This window comes from Lissotriton helveticus, chromosome 5_1 (genome assembly GCF_964261635.1).
Source record: "Lissotriton helveticus chromosome 5_1, aLisHel1.1, whole genome shotgun sequence".
Classification (NCBI taxonomy): domain Eukaryota; kingdom Metazoa; phylum Chordata; class Amphibia; order Caudata; family Salamandridae; genus Lissotriton; species Lissotriton helveticus.
Genome location: NC_136065.1, coordinates 1,571,802,788 through 1,571,821,961, shown reverse-complemented (window position 1 = coordinate 1,571,821,961; position 19,174 = coordinate 1,571,802,788). Strand labels below are relative to the sequence as shown.

The window sequence follows — 19,174 nt, the reverse complement described above, 5'->3', positions numbered from 1 at the left end:
AACAGACCCTCAACTTACACCTCCTAATGTCTAAATATGTGGAGGTAAAAAGGGGTAACCTTTATGTAACATATATAGATCTAACCTCCGCTTTTGATTGTGTGGTACATGATCAGTTATGGAAGGTTCTTGAGCAGCTGGGGATAAATCCATCTATCCTCGACTTTATCAAGAATTTGTACAGAGAAGCGGGGGCTAGGGTGCGGTTTGGTCTGAGGGGGGAGTGCTCTCCAAGGTTTACTATCACCAGAGGGGTGAGGCAGGGGTGCATATTAGCCCCCCTGCTTTTCTCTCTCTATATAAATGCCATTGGTGATCACCTGAAAAACATCGAATGTGATTATCCGAAAGTGGGAGGACATGCTGTACCAATTTTGTTGTATGCCGACGATGCAGCTATTCTATCTCAAACACGGCTGGGCCTACAAAGAGCAGTTACCGCTTTTTCTAATTTCATGTATGAAAGGGGTCTGAAAGTGAATATTGGCAAAACTTTTTCAATGGTATGTAGTAAGGGATCAAAGAAAATTCCATGTCCCATATTCATTGAAGGTCAAAGAATAGACACAGTCGATCATTTTCCGTATCTGGGGATCTGTGTCCATAGAAAGGTGATATGGCACTCTGCCGTTAAAGCTAGGAAACTTGCTTTTGCCAGAGCAATTGGGGCGCTCCGAGATTTTGCTAGCAAAATAGGGGGGAGACCAGTAAAACAGCTCATCCCTATCTATAAAGCCAAATGCGTCTCAACGGCAATTTATGGGGCTGGTCTGTGGGGGATCGAAAATGTAACATCCATCCAAATAGTAGAAAACCATTTTTTAAGGTATCTTTTAGCAATACCGAAATCAACATCAGTTTATATAACCCACATAGAGTTAGGCCTACCTTACATTTCAGATGTAATTAAAGTTGAGCCACTGCTTCTGTGGCATAAAATCTGGTCCACCCCGGAGGCTGCATTAAACCGAGAAGTAATCTTGGACATTCTTAAACTAGAAGGGGCAAAACACACGAAATGGCTGGTATATGTAAAAAGTGTTTTTTGTGAAATTGGACGCCGAGATTTTTATACTGACCCTATGTCCTTGGAGAACATTTCTAGGAAAACCTTGAGAAAGATCTTAATGGACCATTTGGAAGCCAAGAGGTGGGATATCCAGAAACTAAACAAAACAACTTTGGATTTCCAAGCGATTACCTTAAATAAGGGTCTCCAATTGTATCTTTCCACTGACTTTTCTCATTTTTCCAGAATGCTTCTTACTAGATTTAGATTGGGCTCCTTTTACCGCCTAATAACATTCCCTTCTTGTAACAATTGGTCTCGAAATCTCTGCCCCTGCCCTTGCGATGACCTCTCTCCTCAATCGAACATTCATTTTATATTATTTTGTACATATTACCTAGTTCCTAGGAAAGCTTTATTGAGACCTCTTTTGAAGAAATGGGGCTTGAGGACTTGTAGAGATGCCTTTGTTCGGCTGCAACAATTGGAGGATAAAGATGTCATAGGCACTATGGAACAGTTTTTGAAATTGCTGCTTAAATGTAGGAAATTTTTACGATAGTCCATGCACGCTTGTGTTTTTAACTTTTTGGCTGTTTTGTACTTTTTATATTTTTTATGATGATTGTGTTTCAACAAAATGTAATGATTGCTTTTATGATATCCTTTGTGAATATCGAATAAAGCTTATTTTGATTTGATTTGATTTGAAATTACAATGTCAACAGTGTTACTAAGTGCTGCATATACTTGTTGTTATTATTAATGCTTAATCATCTCTATCAGATCCAACCCTGAGCTTTGCACAAGATCATTCTCACCCACATGTATAATTGTCATGTCTGGGCCTTGAATTTTCCAACTCATACATGCCAGGCAGTGGTTGTTCTCATATCATTCCCCCTTTCTGAACCAATTAACCTCTAACGTATCTTCTAAACCAAATTTGAGCCTCTTATTCTATATCCATGCAAGCTCACTGGCTCATTTCACTATTGAGTTGCTGCAAATCTACTTTAATTCTTTCTGCTTCTCAGCAATCAGAACCATGCCAGAAAATACATCCAGTTTGCTGTCATGCTCTGCTCTACCGCCAGGGTAAGCACAACCCCACATTCCCCTTGACCTCCACCTGCCAGTGAACATCAACCTAAACCACCAGTAAAGTCAAATCTGTGCTTGTGGATCCCAGCTAGATATGGTTTAATGCACTCATGTGAGGTGATCTCTATATGATAACGTACAGTGGCCAGGGTCTGGTAGCTATTGGATCTTTATAGGTCACTTTGTGTTTGTTAAAGGGAGCGGATCAGGATTTTACCATTACTATTGATCTCACTGGGGAAAACAAAAATATGTGGGACAGCGGGATAGAGGAAACATTTTTCTATTGTATGCTATACAAGCAATATTATTTGCATAGTCTATTTACTAACATTTTGCACTGGGTTTGTATCACAAAAGTGAAGCAACCTGTTGAAAAATGTTTAGCTGGAATTTACTTTCCAGCACAAAACGTGTTGATGTAAAGCCCTATTATAGTACACATAGACAGGACACCAAAATATAACATGTCTTTAAAGCAGGCGTTAAAAGAGGGCACTATTTTTATTTCTCCACACTTTTCTGACTTTGCATGTGTGGGGCTGTATGGGTCCCGTTCAAGTACAAGACCTATGCTAGACACGATGCAAGCAGAACAGCTCCATAGCGTGGTATATATGTGTTGCAAATTCATCCTGTGCCCTGGGAACCCCCAACTTTTTACTGACTGGTACTGGTGGTAACTAACTCTGAATGCCCTGGGCTCTGTCTAACCAGGCCCAGGGCGAGTGCTATACTGAAAACACTTAGAATATAGTAAAAACATCTACATACACTAGGGTACACTAAGGGTTGGGGTACCCCTGTGATTGGCATGACCTACCCCATAGGGCCCTAGTACATAATAGGGCAGGGATATTGAAACTACCTCCCAGTCCATAGTATATAACAGGGCATGGTAGTTTGGAGACCAGTAGTCCTTTTCTGCACTTGCATGTGTGCACTGCTGAGCCTGAGGTCAGTTTAAATGTATCTCTGCGCTGCAGGGCTGCTTTCAAAAAGTAAATTGTGCCCAAACTCGACTTTTGTGTTTGGGGCACTTACAAATGGTTAGCCCATGATGTTTGGGCATATCGAAACATACCGCATTGTCCGCCTGCTGACTAAAGCCCCGGAACCACAGCCCAGTGTAGATCCGTCAGGCTTCAGATGTAATCAGTTAGCCGAGTTCTTCTCTTCCAAAATTAACAATATCCTAAAAACACTCCCCACCCATAGCACACTCTTAGACTCACAGCCCCCTTCTACTTGCCCTGATATCCCTCACCTTAATGCTTTCTCCCCGGTATCCGCGGAGCTGTTTCTGGCCACTCTAAATTCCGTGAAGAGTGGAGCCCCTACAGATCCAGCCCCCATGAACAAGTTAAAACTGGTTGCCCCCACGGTGTCTCCCACCCTTACCAAATTAATCAATGCTTCTCTCACCCAAGGCATTGGCCCCACCAACTGGAAAAAAGCAACAGTTCGCACGCTACTCAAAAAACCTCACCTCGCCCGCTGATCTGGCTAACTTCAGACCAATCTCTCTCCTCCCGGGCATTAGCAAAGTGGCCGAAAAGATCGTAAATCACCAACTCTCCACCTTCCTTGAATCCCACAACCTTCTCCGTCATTGCCAGACAGGGTTCAGACCAGGACAGGGCATGGACACCGCTCTCCTGGCCGTGATCGAAGAAGCAAGAACCATCCTAGATGCAGGAGGATCAGTGGCAGTGGTCCTCCTGGACCTGAGCGCCGCTTTTGACACAGTGGACCACGCCATCCTTATCCACCGTCTCAACATGGCAGGAATTTCTGGGACCGCCCTGACCTGGCTCAACTCCTTTTTAGAATACAGAACCTTCGAGGTGGCCGACGGGTCTGTCAACTCCAGAGTTCTCCCCCTTCAGTGTGGTGTCCCCCAAGGCTCCTCCTTAAGCCCCACACTTTTTAGCGTATACATGTCCCCCCAAGAAGACATCGTGACACCTTTTGGCATAAAGGTAGTCATGTACGCTGACGACACCCAACTGGTCGTCTCCATAAACCAGTCGACCAAATGTCTGGATAACCTGACCACTTGCCTCCAGAACATTTCAAAATGGATGTGCGACTCTCGCCTTAAACTCAACGGAGAGAAGTCAGAGATCCTTCTTCTTGGCGACCCACGCAAACTTCCCCCCTCTCTCTTATGGCCAGCCTGCATGGGGACTTCCCCCACCCCCAAAAGGGAAATTAAGAGCCTTGGCATCTGGATGGACTAAGACCTCAACTTTAAAGTCCAAGCAAGAAAAACCGCCGGCACATGTTTCGGCCTGATACGGACAGCAAGAAAAATCCTCCCCCTAATTCCCTTCCAGTCCAGAAAACTGTTAATGCAGGGCCTCATTATCTCACGACTGGACTACGGAAACGCCCTGTACCTGGGTGCCCCAATATTGGTCATCAACAGACTACAATGTGCCCAGAATGCCACCGCAAGGCTCCTCACTGGGACAAAGCCCAGATGCTCCGCCAAACCTGCCCTCAAATCATTACACTGGCTCCCAATTCAAGAAAGGATTACCTTCAAAACCCTCTGTATCTCACACAAAATACTTCATGGCAGAGGCCCCCCATTCTGAGACCCCTCATCAAACCCCATAAATCCAATAGACAGCTGAGATCAGACTCCCTCTCCTTGGCCACTGTCCCCAGAATAAGAAAAGCACGCTCAGGGGGACGCCTCTTCTCATATAACGCCCCTAAGCTATGGAATGCCCTTCCGCTCCCATCCGAAGGGAAACCAACCTACTGGTATTCCGTAGGCTACTGAAAACCTGGCTTTTCCCATAAACTACCCCCTCTCTGGATCAAGCAGGCCGAGTATCAGCGCTGGGACGTCATTGGGTAGCTACGCGCTTTACAAATCTGAATCAAATCAAAATCAAATCAAATATTAGGTACCCCCAGGGTGGCCCGAGTTGTCCCAGGAGTGGGAGGGGGCAGGTATATATAAGGTGGACTCTTACAGAATGAGTTTTATATGCCCTGGGGAAAGTTAAATTGCACATTTCACTCCCCACATTGTGATAAAGTGCTGCCCAAATTGACTATGATGGTAGGAGCACTGCGGAGGGAGGATCTGCAATATTTCTACATATTCAGAATTCCTAAAGTCTCCCCTAGGTATACCAGGGGTGGGTGTCCTGTGGATATAGGCAGAGTACTTATAAAATATGGTTTTATAAGTCTTGGTGCTGATAAAATGTCCCAAGTCATTTTTCTTATTGCAAACCCCCTGCTACATAGGTTAACATGGGAGAAAGTTAATAACTTATAACTCTTGATAGGAAAAGGCTAGAAGTACTATTCAAAGACTTCCCAGAATGGTATTAATAAATCCCACAATATGATATTGTAGAATTTCTCCTAAAATGTACATACAAGAGGGCATAAGACTTTCTTGATTATGAGTCCAAATTCAGCCTTCCAGTGGTCTGCCCTGATTGGTTGGAGTTAAGGGGATTAGCCAGGCTTCTTTGAAAAGGTGATAAATAGCCCCTGTGGTTTGACAGCTCTGCTCGTAGGGCAGTGTCCGGTTGCACAGGAATGCCAGAGCAGGGGGAGGAGTGGTAAACAATAGACTTCAAGGGAAGGGGAGGACCCCAGTGTCATTTACAACATTATCCTGTTGACCCCCAGCCAGCTGCTAGGGTTAAGGAAGAAATGAGCAGATGCAAGGTGGAGAGACCATGGAGATTAGCCATCCAAGGGGTGTATTTAGCCGGCTCTTCTCTCCCTGCTGGAAAATGAGCCATTATGACTTTTGAAAGATTGTTTCACTCTAGGACAAAATAAAACCACACTCTGCAGGAAGTGGTCAGACCTTTGGGTGGTACCCTGCAGCCCATTTGACAGGAGTGACCTACTGCTTGACCCAGAGAAGTTAGAATAAGTATTTGAGAAGGACAGAGCCCCTCAGATCAGCTGCTTGAAATCTAAGAAAGCAAGACGGCCATGCTGGACGTTTTATGTGCATTTCCAAAGGCCTGCACTCTGAAAACAGCAACTTCTGCACCATCTGAAACTACAGCCTGCAGATTACTTTGCTGTAAAAGGACTAAAGAGTGGACTCCCTGCAAACTACAGGTTAACAGAGCTCACCTGGAACATCACCACCAAGGATCCTCAACCTGGAAAAGTACCAGGGGATGTGTAAGGGTTTTGTCCAAATGGATTGTGGGAACTGAAATCCTCAACTTTCAAGGACCATCCTCAAGTTTCCAGACCCTTCCAGTGAGTTTGAGACACTTTGGAACCCTTTGGAGAACTTCAGGAAAAAAGGTCCACAAAAGTTTGGAAAACTTTGGAGTAGTTTCGGAAAAAAGCTCCAGAAGGGGATCGACTCAACCTGGTAAGCCAAGCCGCCTGACTACAAATGCAAGCCGGCCTGTTGTCCAGGTTTGTCCCACTGAAAAACTCCGTAGGACCTACTTCCAGAGTTTGACCGGGAGTAGAAGAAATCTGAGGCCGGTGGACCCTCACAGAATCCAGCAAGGTGAAGAGCATCAAAGGACCGTGCGAGAAAAAGCTCTGTAAAGGTTTCTAGGACCAAATGGAAAAAAAGGTGACTGGGAGGAACCGCGAACACTAAGCCACCTGCCTTTAACCACGTGTCGGCTTGAGTCTTTGGTTTGTCCCGTTAGAATGCTCCGGAAGTCAGACTTCCATATATTTGAACGGAAGTTCGTCGCAAGGCAATCGATCGAACCCTCACTGAATCCGGACTGGCTGAGAGCTTCTAGAGACCCCGGGAAGAAAAGCTCCAGAAAAGTTTCTAAGTCATAAGGTGAAAACTTTGACCGAGACCCACTGCGAGGGGTAGCCACCCAGGGCTCCATCGCGGTTGGCCTGAAACTTTGACTTTGACCCGGTCTATCACGACCAGATGGCCCAATAAGGCGCTATACGTTTCTATGTGCTATATAGTGCTAAGGCCCAGATGTAGGTAAAATAGATTTACCGATTTTTAATTACCGAATCCTACCGATTCGGTAATTAAAAATCGGTAAATCTAAGGGGTGGATATGTAGGAACATCCAGATGTTCCTTTTACCGAATCGGTAAATATCTGTATTTACCGATTCGGTAAATACCGACCGGTAATGCCCCATTCATTCCTATGGGCTTTGAAGCCCATAGGAATGAATGGGGCATTACCGGTCGGTATTTACCGAATCGGTAAATACCGATTTTGACAAGGGTGCAGGGGGTGTCACTTTGACACCCTCTAGCACCCCCAAAAAAGATTCGGGGGCCATGTGGCAGGCATACCTGCCCTAAGGGCAGGTCTGCCTGTCATATGGCACAGGTGTGCATGCACACATGTGCATGCACACCGGAATCGGTTTTTTACCATGAAGTTGGATTTCATGGTAAAATACCGATTCTGTAAGGCTTGTGGGACTCAGAAGAGTCCCACCTACATATCAAAAATACCGAATAGGTATAAATACCGATTCGGTATTTTACAGATTCGGTAAATTTACCGATCGGTAAATTTACCGAATCTGTAAAATTCTGGGCCCTACATACCATTTACTAAATACCGGTCGGTAACGGCCGAAAATACCGATTTTCGGCCGTTACCGACCGACCTACATCGGGCCCCAAATCTTTAAAACTTCATATCTCCGGTTCCCTACATTGGATTTTTGTCATTTTGGTGTAATTTTAAAGATAGAAATATTTCCTATTTTTAAAAATTGGTGTTGGATTTTAATTATGAGTTGTGTCTTAATTATTTACTGAATTGGATTTTTTAAATGCTTTACATACCTGGCTTTGAAGTTAAGCCTGCCTGCTCGCAGCCAAGCTACCAAGGGTTGAGCATAGGAATAATTTTCTAAGACCTATTCTGAGCCCTATACTGTAGTAGTGGCCTTATTGCCAGAGGCAGATCTACGTTTGCCCCTACTAATAATCAATTTTCTAACAATATGACCCTGTCATCTCGGTACCGTACCTTATAGGCATGGCTCTGTCCTCCTCTCTCACTTTCACAGAAAACTGAAACTTTGGTTACTGTGCTGCATTGTGTGAGTTTTTAGTAAATCTTCTCCTTTGCCTCATTTTCTTCAGACCTCCAGCCACTGTTTCACTCACCATTGCCCCTTACGCATTAGGCCAAAACCACCTGAACCTGATACACTGGAAAACATCTCCACTGACCTGGTCATTGAGTCAGACAGCAACAAAAGGGCCACTCTTTGTAGGACTCTCAAAAACTAATCCAAAGCAAAAAAGCCTGCCTGATCCAATCCATAATAATAATCTTTTGCTGGGGTTTAGTTAACACTTTCCTTTCAAATGCCATGTGCTCAACGGGAACCTCACCCTGGCCGACTCATTCTGCCCAGTGATCTCAAACAGGCCACCCTAGCATTGGTGTTGTCAAGACTGGACTATGGGAACACTGTCCTCTCAGGAATAGCAAAATCACATCTAGCTCCCCTCAAAACAATTCTCAATGGGGTAGCCAGAATGGTCACCGGAATAAAGAATTTCGATCATATTTCTCCTGGACTCAGAGAACTTAAGTGGCTCCCAGTCAAAGTCAAAGTCAAAAAGTACTTTATTCGGTTAAAAGATAATAACCATAAAAGTTCACAACATGATTTACAATTTACACAGGGAAATTTTTTAAAAGAGCCATATCATTAAATTTCATTAAAATCAATTGTTTTCCGTAATTTAAAAACGAATTTTAAAAAACCTAAAACTACATCAACAGTTAAAACAGTGTCCATTCTCTGAAGTTTTTGAAATGCTAGGCGACATCTATTTAAATTCATTTCTTTAAGAATTGGGATAAGGAATTTTCTACGAGGTAAAATATAAAATTTACAAAAAAATAAAATATGAATATCAGATTGGCACGACAGATCATCACATGGACACATAGGCAAATTTTGAGACCATGAATTCATTACTGGGAAGGACAAGAGTCTAAAAACAATATTTAGTCTAAAACGGGTCAAGAGAAAACGGTCATAGTTAGACATCGGTAGCGTTAAATACGGCTGTATCTTATCACCAGTTATTACTAGGGGATGCGAGGTAACAGTCTTTTTTTTCATTTCATCTCGCCTTCTCCTCTCCTCTAGGTATTCCATGCATTGCTTACTCAAAAATTTCCTAGATATGTGAACCATATTGAGTGGATCGTCATAATATTGTTGGCAACCAATTTCAACGAGGAAACGTTTTACGTACTCTAGCCACTCAAACCTACCCACATTTTCCAATTTTAACATATCCTGGAGCATAGCCCGGTTCATAACACACTCATTCGTTGTCCACACCCTGTGCCACAAAAGGATGGGTTGTGTTCTAATTATGTCCGATATATGAGGTTGTCCTAGCTCAGTGTGGCAGATTTAAGTCGCCACACTTTGTGGTACTGCTAGTACATCCCTCATAAACTTGTTTTCGGCTTTTTGGATTGAGTTTATGTTCGCATATCCCCATAGGGCAGAGCCATACTAAGCTACCGATCTACACGTGGCATTATATATTGTTAAAGTTTCTCTTATCGGCTTTTTACCCAATTTTTTTATAAAATTCTTTAAGGTCATTATTGTTTTTAAGAACAAGAGTGTTCTGGCCTTGACTGCACTTGTCCAACCCCCTGATTCATGGAACAAAATGCCAAGATAAGGGAAAGAAGCGGTATTTTCCAAGGGAATATTTTTTATATACATTCTTCTCATTTGCTTTCCAGTTCTTTTACCACAGTCCATGGAGAAGGTTTTACTACAATTTATTTTCAAGTCCAAACTCATCATGAACTTTTCAAAGGCTATTATCAACTTTTGGAGGGCCAAGGGGGACCGAGCCATCAGGACTGCATCATCCGCATACAAGAGTGCAGGGATAGGCCTCTGGCCAACCCTAGGCACATCCCTGCACCCCTGAAGCAGGCTACGCTCAAGTCCATTAATGTAGACCAGAAATAAAAAAGGAGCCAGGACACACCCCTGGCGTACTCCTCGTTCAACACCAAAATTTCTGATACATTCGCCCCCCTTTCCATAGCGAACCGAAGCCGTACCACCCGCATATAATTCTCTTAAAAAGCAAATGATTGAGTGTTCCACACCCAAACCTTTTAAAATTTCCCAAAGTTTCGCATGTGACACACAATCGAATGCTGACGTAAGGTGAACAAACGTAAGATACAAGCGTTCGCCCTTAACCCTTGTATATTTGTGTTGGACAATCATTAAATTTAAACATTGTTCTATTGTCCCTATGCCCTTCTGAAATCCAAACTGTAGATCACTCATTATCTCATTCTCTTCAGCCCAGCTTTGGAGTCTTGCCAGGTTGACTCTGCCAAGGATTTTTATGGAGGAGTCCAAGAGGGAGATTGGTCTATAGCAAGCACAATCTTGCCTATCTCCCTTCTTGTAGATCGGTACAATGACCGAAGTAAACCAAGACGGGTTCAGACCCCTTGCTAGTGCCGCATTAAAGAGTTGTACCAGCATGGGGCCCCAGATCTCGCAATTAGCTTTGTATTGGTCTGCTGGGATCCCGTCAGGACCTGCAGCCTTGCCTCCTTTAGTTGCTTTCAGGGCCGACATGACTTCCTCCAATGTTATCACCAGTTTCTCAACCCCTGGCACTATATTATCCATTTTAGTTGGGCCTATTATAGGACTGTTATCTAGGCACCTATAAAGGTTAGAAAAATGTTTCACACTGTCCTCCTCAGCAATAGCAATCTCTATTCGTGCCTTGCAATTGTCATAAAGAAGAGGGGCATTTACGGCCCTCCAAAAAGCAGATACATCATTTGACTGTGATGCTACGCATAACGCTTCTAGGGCCTCCTTCTTTATAACATCTTTCCTTTTCTTTAGGGCCTCATTATATATTTTCCTAAGGGCTCTTATTTGTAGGGGATCTCGGGGTGTGCTATGAACAGCATGTTTCAAGTCAGTTAGTGCCCTTGTACATGCTTTATCAAACCAACTTTTATTACCCTTCACCTTGTTTTTTGCCTCCACCCACAAGCAGTTTCTGATTGTGGTAGCTATAGTGTTGAAATGCTTTATAATCTGTTCGCTATTAGCCTGCTCATTCAAGCATATTACAAAGCTATCCGAACAGGCATTCAACAATTTTTCTAGGAGCGTTTCTGGAACCACCTTTCCCCAATTTAGAGTATACCCATTTTGTCTCCCGAGAACTACATCTGGAATTATATATGAAGGATGCATTTCATCATGCTACTCCAGAAATGGGTTTTCAACCTCCATTATTTGGGGCAGATGGCCACTTAAAGGTACCTCCATAATCTTTAGCCCCTTAATATTATAACTATAGCTATTTGAGGAAATGATAAAATCAATTGTAGTTAAAGCTCCTCTACCTATAAATGTGGGGGCAAAAGGGGTTGGTTTTTGGGCAATTTCATTAGCATATCCCATATTATACATGAACAGTATTTCATTTAAACTATCCCCTAAGAAAGAGTGATCAAAATGCGTTAAGTTAATATCCTGTTCTAGCATTAGTCCACAGATGCCCTGTTTGCCCTTTTTACAGAATGGACAATTAAAATCCCCCCCATAAGATTGTTACTTCCCTGTCCTTTTTATCAAGTTCATGTTGTATATCTTCCCTCAGCATTTTTAAAGTGCTGATGATTTCGTTTTTAGGGATATTATTATAAAAGTTTATCAAGACCAAGTTAATTCCCTTATTATTTAACCTGATTACTTGATAATAACTGGATTTGGACGTAAAATGTACCTGCTCGTACTTAAGCCGATTCGAAAGGAACGTGATTAAACCGCCCTTTGCTCTCCCGAATTGACCCCCCGTGGCCGGAGTAAAAAAGGTTCTATACCCATTTAAGAATACTGGATCAGTGGTCCAGGTTTCTTGTAGAGCCAGGATGTCTGATCCATTTATGACGCTTTCCCAGGTTGGGTTACTAATCTTCTGCCTCAATCCTGCCACATTCCAAAATAAAAATGTATAGGATGTTTTATTCTCTTTTACTGGGCAATCACCCACTGGTGCATTAGTCAAATCCCTGCATCCTATTGAGTGGCAAGCTGTTCTGCACTTCCCCCCATCTTTTAAGTCAAGGTTACTGGATATCATGCAACCTTCCTCCTCATTGTGACCATGAATCACAGTGGGTACTGTGGCAGGTTGAATAATATTTTCGTCGCCCTCCCTTGCCTCCTGAAGTCTTCTATTCTCCTTAAGTTCATCACTATTCTCCCTTAATCCTGATATATTGGTGGAAGAAATACCCTGTTTTTGTCAATCCACATAGTCAAGACCCGAGAATACATCAAACTGATTGTGGACAGGAATGTTATAAACACATGGAGCTATGCCTCTGTTATCCCACAAATGATTATTCCTAGAATTAAGGTTAGGGGTTAGTGGATAATGCTGCCTGGGATAGAATTTGGGTAATCTCTGAGGTTGGAAGGAAAGATTCTGAGTATATCCAGAATGATTGAAACCAAACCTTTTTGAAAACTGCCTTTCTGATTCATGAGTTTTAGGATATTGGGCTGAAACGTATGGATAGAAGTAGCTAAGATAGTGTGTAGAAATAGAATCGCTGCTTCTTGACTCATACCAATCCCCAATATGCCTGACAGCTCTGTGGTCATTAAAGTTTATAATGATTACATCCCCTTTCCTATCTTTTGGTCGAGAGCCCACCCATGATTGACCGCCTAACATTTAAAATTTCCCCATTAATATGGGCAGGCAAGGGTCTGTTGTTACGTAACCAATAGGTAACTTTATTTCTTAAGGCTCCATGACCTTCCTTAGTGACTATAGACAGCTCAGGGACACCCGCCATGACAATCACATAAGGCGCAGCTTCAGGCGGTAAATCTACTATTCTACGTGTTTGCCAATTTGTATTCTGCGTGTTCCTACCCCCATTATCCTTAATAGCCTTACTTTGCGGGAGTTCTACCTTATCTTTTGTAGTCAGATTATTCCCCCCGATCGGCGTCTGGTCACTCGCTATGATTGTGGGTTGGGCTATAATTTCTGACTTCTCCTTTGGTAGAAGGAGAGTCTGCACCTTTTTGGGGGGACGCTGGATGATTTTTCCCCACCGGGGCAAGCTTTTGTAGGGAGGGTAGAGTGTACTGGGACTTGCTCTGCTTGTGGCAATGTTTTCCCGGGCTTTACTATAGTGTTTACATTTGTCAGCCCCTTCATCAAATCTGACAGTAGGTTTGTATTTCGTCCTACTTTTTTATCGATTAAGTCTAGGTGTGTGTTAATCATCCTAGTCTTTTCTAGCAGGGGGTGCATAAGTGTTTTTATCAGAGTTTCAATTTTTTCCAGCAGGCCATCCTCCCCAGAATGGCGATTTGTTGTAAATAAGGGGGACTTATTTGGAGTCAGTAAATCAACCGCGTTCAGCGATGTTAAGGTTAACGCCTTCTTTTGTATTTTAGCTCCCCTAGTTTTTAAGGGTCCACCCCCTCTTTTTCTAGTTTTCACCTTAAGTGGTGTAATCTCACTGGTATTGGAAGGGGATGGAGATGGAGTAGAAAATCTGGGGGAATTTGATAGACCTTCGTCATCAAATGCTATTGAATGAGCATAGGATGGACAAATCGGGAATGGTGGGCGAACACAACAGAGGAACATCAATGTTAGATTTAGAAAACATTTCTACTCTACCCTCCAAGTCTCCAGAATTCACCAGCCCAATTTTTCCCCCTGCATGATTTGTAGAGTTTGGCGACATCATAGTCCCTATTTGCCCCAAGGATGATTGTTTTCCAGTCATTAAGTTAAGAGCAGGTCCCCTCTTTGGTTCAACTACATCTACTCTTTTCTTACAGTACTTCCCCCCACGTCTCACACGTGCTTTTCTATATTTTCTCACCGATTTAGGTGCTGACGAAGTATGCTCAAGAACTTTAGTAACAATCTCAGGCCGGTCTTGATTCCTCTCAGTATGCACTTGTGCTACAATCATCATGACCTTCCTTACTCCAGTTTCAAGTTTAGTAGGCGTAACTTTATCCACCACTATGAGAGGGGTATCTTCTTGTGCCATAATAGGACTCCCTCGACCTAATGATGCCCTTCTATCATGGTTGATCTGATTTACCTTTTTAATTAGGTAATTGTCCATAGTGCCTAAACCAGAAACAATATTATTGTTTTTAGGCCGAGACATCTAAAAATCTTATGGATACAGTTAGTGTGTCTTCGAGTATAGGAGTAGAATACCAAATCGTGCAAATATGCTAATGCACCGACACCATATGTAAGAAAAAATCTCACTTCAATATATGTAATTCTCCCCACCAGGATTAAAGTCTATGGCCCAGTCCAGTCTCTTCAGGCCTCTGAGGGCCACAGAGGGCCCGCCCTTTGCCCGGGCTTAGCCCGGCTACCGCCCGCGCGCGTCCCGCGTCACGGGGGCAGACGCTGTAATTTATGCGCCCCAGGCGCGGTATCCGGGCGCTAGGGCTGCTGGGAAATGGAGTCCAGCAGGCCCGCGCTCCACTCGGCGGCCGCACCTGAGATGTTGTGTGTGGCAGCGGGAGGCGAGCCCCTGTGTCCACGGGTCTGGTCGAGCTGTAAGGCAAGGTCGCTGGTAGGTTCCCTGGACTCTCCTTCAGTCCATAAAAAGTATCCCCGCTCTGCCGGGGCAGACGCTGTAATTTATGCGCCCCTGGCACGGTATCCGGGCGCTAGGGCTGCTGGGAAATGGAGTCCAGCAGGCCGCGCTCCACTCAGCGGCCGCACCTGAGATGTTGTGTGCAGCAGCGGGAGGCGAGCCCCTGTGTCCACGGGTCTGGTCGAGCTGTAAGGCAAGGTCGCTGGTAGGTTCCCTGGACTCTCCTTCAGTCCATAAAAAGTATCCCCGCTCTGCCGGGCAGACGCTGTAATTTATGCGCCCCTGGCGCGGTATCCGGGCACTAGGGCTGCTGGGAAATGGAGTCCAGCAGGCCCGCGCTCCACTCGGCGGCCGCACCTGAGATGTTGTGTGCGGCAGCGGGAGGCGAGCCCCTGTGTCCACGGGTCTGGTCGAGCTGTAAGGCAAGGTCGCTGGTAGGTTCCCTGGACTCTCCTTCAGTCCATAAAAAGTATCCCCCAGTCAAAATGCGGGTTAGCTTCAGAACAGCCTGCCTCACACACAAAGCCCTGCAAACCGGCAAACCCGAATATTTGGCGGCCAAAGTCAAAAATCCAGTCAGGCCAGGAACCTCAGAAGCTCAAACTCCCTCCTACTCATCCCGCTGAAAACTCGAAAACAAAAAACTGCGACACGATCCTTCGCCGGGAGTGAACCTAAAATCTGGAACTCTATTCCCCCCTCATCAGAACCATTCCCTCCTTTGTAAAATTCAAAAGCCAGCTCAAAACCCTGTTCCTAGACCGCTCCCTAGGGAACCGATAGGAGCAGTTGGAGCGAGAAAGCAGATGCAGCGCACTACTTCGACCCCTTGTCCCCAAAACTTCAAAACAGATCTCCCCACCACTGACCTGCACTGCTAATTGTTGCTTTGTTGTAATTTTCTGCAATTTACCTGTTGTAAAGCACTCCGATACCCTCGAGTCAGGCCAGCGCTATCTAAAACTTCTTAAATAAATAAATAAATGTACCTACAAAAAGTCTGTCAGGTGCCACCACTTTACGAATGTAAAGTTCAGATGAGCTAGAACCTATTGTAAAGTTTTCAAGTCCCACTTCTGTTGACCAACCACCTGCCTCAATAAATATCACAAGTCCCGCTCTTTGCTAAAGAATGTGATAGTTATGGGAGGTTCTTCAGTCTTTTCTAGTGCTTGGAACTCCCCGAAGAGTTGTGCCTTCCTCTCCAAAACACTCATCAGTTGGCAACATTTACTGACATCACTTTCCATCCCACTCGTCAAAAGATCACCAAGATAATCAGCACATCCTCTGCCCTTGTTCCTTCTCCCACCCCTCAAAAATGTAATCATAGTCTCAAATACAGTAGAAGCCAGAGGACAGGCTGTGGGAAACGCCTTGTCCATTCACTTGTCCCTAAAACTGTATACCCAAAATCTGAGTAAAGCTGCAGGAGTCGGAAAGTCATTTTAATATCAGTTGTAGACACTTCTGCACTTGTTCCACATGCTCATACCAACCCCACTTGCATGTCAATGTTAGAATATGTTACTGAGCATTCAGCTGGTCAATAAAATCATTGGCTGGGGTGCCTTTGGGACGAAAAGACAATGTATTAATCTAAATTCCCATTTTGATTTTGTTGGTTCCACACCTAACAGTGAAATACGTCCTTGGCAAGGGATGAATTTAAGGGGGGCTGTCATTCTGTTCTTTCTCATCTACTTCATCTGTTTCTATTGTCCCATGTCCATTTTGTCCTTAACCAAGTGAAGGTTCTCTCCACCCAATAAGCAAACCTCGGTCCTCGTATGGATTCCAGAATCCATGTTTAAATTCTTCCCTAAGCAGTACAAAAGGGGGTGGTGATGGACGGAGCATCTGAACCAATCAAACACTCACACCCAGTCAACAGATCTGGGTTTAATCCATCACCGTTCTTTAGCCCACTCTGCCACCCCAGTTCAGACATGGCCATATGCAAATCAGTCTGACCCTGTGCCTCATGGGAACAGTTCAGCCCGAACTGCCAAGCCATGCCTTCCCTGGACCGGAAACAAGCTTCCTAAGACCGGTTTCTGGCATTTCAGCCGTCTTCAGCCAGGCTTGATTGAATCCAGTGGCAAAGTGAGCAAGGGACTCACGTCTGAGCATACCCTGCCAACTTATGGCGAACAAAGCGGTACAAAAGGGGGTGGTGATGGACGGAGCATCTGAACCAATCAAACCCTCACACCCAGTCAACAGATCTGGGTTTAATCCATCACCGTTCTTTAGCCCACTCTGCCACCCCAGTTCAGACATGGCCATATGCAAAACAGTCTGACCCTGGGCCTCATGGGAACATGCCAGCCCAAACTGCCAAGCCATGCCTTCCCTGGACCGGAAACAAGCTACCTAGGACCGGTTTCTGGCATTTCAGGCGCCTTCAGCCAGGCTTGCTTAAATCCAGTGGCAAAGTGAGCAAGGGACTCACGTCTGAGCATACCCTGCCAACTTATGGCGAACAAAGCGGTACAAAAGGGGGTGGTGATGGACGGAGCATCTGAACCAATCAAACACTCACACCCAGTCAACAGATCTGGGTTTAATCCATCACCATTCTTTAGACCACTCTGCCACCCCAGTTCAGACATGGCCATATGCAAATCAGTCTGACCCTCTGCCTCATGGGAACAGTCCAGCCCGAACTGCCAAGCCATGGCGGTGATGGATTAAACCCAGATCTGTTGACTGGGTGTGAGTGTTTGTGTGGTTCAGATGCTCCGTCCGCTCTGGCTATAGTTGTCATCACACACTCTAACTTGTGGCCTCTCGGGCACCGCTACACTTCTCACCCCTGCCTTGGGCCTGCCAGTCTGCCTGTCTGTGAGCTGCCACCACTTGTACCCTTCGAACTCTTCCTACGCAAGCACCTTCACAGACTCCAAAGTGACGTCATCACTAGTCACATCTCCAGCCTGCTGCTTCACTGTCCTTGTCATTGGTGCAGCCCTCTGATCCCCTGCCTGGCTGCCAAACTCCTCTGGTATTGTGACGGCCTATGCCGAGCCCTCTCCCCGTTAACCCGTCCTCTCATGAAGCGTTTCACTCACCCTAATCTTTGGTGTATGTCATGAACTTTCAGAGGTGGGGAGTAACCTCTCCACCCTCTCTCCTTCTGCTCCATATCACTGGGGGGTGCGGGGGGTGGGAGTCTGGTCGCCCTGCTCCTATGCACCGCATTTCACGAGGGAAAACAGAGCCACTCTCTCCCTGTGGCGCCCTTCTATTCTATGCTAGCAGCCTCCCCGCTCCCATACCTCCCATCGATGCATTTCCTTGATCGAACATTCTGTGGCCTATCAGGGCCCCTAATTCTTCCAGTGTCCTTCACGGTTCACCTCCTCTGAGGCCACCCTTCATGGCCTGATTCTCGTCATGGTAGGACCAGGGGTTAGCGGCACATGGGCCTTTCCTGTGGTGACCTAACCTGAGCCAATTTGTCCTCCAAATGTCCATGAGAATGCCTATCTCACGCCCCGCCCACCCCCCGCCCACCAGGTTAAGGAGGCACACACCGGCTTCATGCTGCCATATACCCCTTTCATCCCCTCATCACCCCACCTGGCACCGGCCTTGGCCTGTCATGCAAATCAGGCAGCGCGAGGTCCCTGACCTCTGCCCGTGACCATTGCCTTACTGCGGCCGATGCTTGCATCGCCTCCCTGTGTCTGCTCTTTGAATGTTCATTCTTTTCTTCATTGCACAGAGAATTCAGATTGCATCTGCCCTTGCGCACGCACCTGACACCAGGTTCCGACGTGCCAGCCATGCGACAGCTGTGTCACGTGCCAAGGTATTGCTGTCAACACGTCCTCAAACCCCCTGGCACAGAGGGCAGATCCCTCTCCACAGCCCGGAGCCTGCATTGTGAATGAGCCTGTACTCGGACATGGCCATGAATTTCTCCAGCGCCTCCCAGAACCCCCTTTCTGCCCCATCTAACATCAATTAAAACACTCACACATTCCCTAATGGCACTCACCTGTCCACGCGCATCCGGTCCCCATGTTAAGGGTGCTCTGCAGTCAAGGCGCTATGCCCCGCGGTATGATGCTACACTCTTAAGTGGTCGTGCGTCACCTTGTTGTGCCTTCAATCTGGGCCTTCTTCCTCTTTGACGGGTTTCCAAGGCCACACCCAGCAGTGTCACATCCTTTGCCTGCAACCATTACTCACCACAAACCGAGATAACACAGCTGCTGCGTCAATACACACTTCGAAAGTTCGATTTAGGGAAGTGGCCGCCTCTGGATCATGCAACAACATCTGGTCATTTGAGGACATACATGCTGCTCTCAAGTACTCCCTGCGGACAGTGGTGCATGCGTAATGTACGAGATACTGGTCCCACTTCTAGCAAGACACTCACTGGTGTGCCT

General features: G+C 45.5%; 1 protein-coding gene across 1 annotated transcript in view; it reads right to left on the bottom strand.

Moving 5' to 3' along the window:
• LOC144755594 (chitotriosidase-1-like) overlaps positions 1-18,908 on the bottom strand; it is a 106,260-nt gene extending 87,352 nt beyond the window's left edge. Inside the window, exon 1 of the mRNA XM_078644702.1 lies at positions 18,778-18,908. Within this exon, the coding sequence (XP_078500828.1) occupies positions 18,778-18,802 (25 nt within the window). The 5' untranslated portion in view covers positions 18,803-18,908. The remainder of the gene's footprint in view (positions 1-18,777) is intronic.
• Positions 18,909-19,174: the final 266 nt, after the last annotated feature.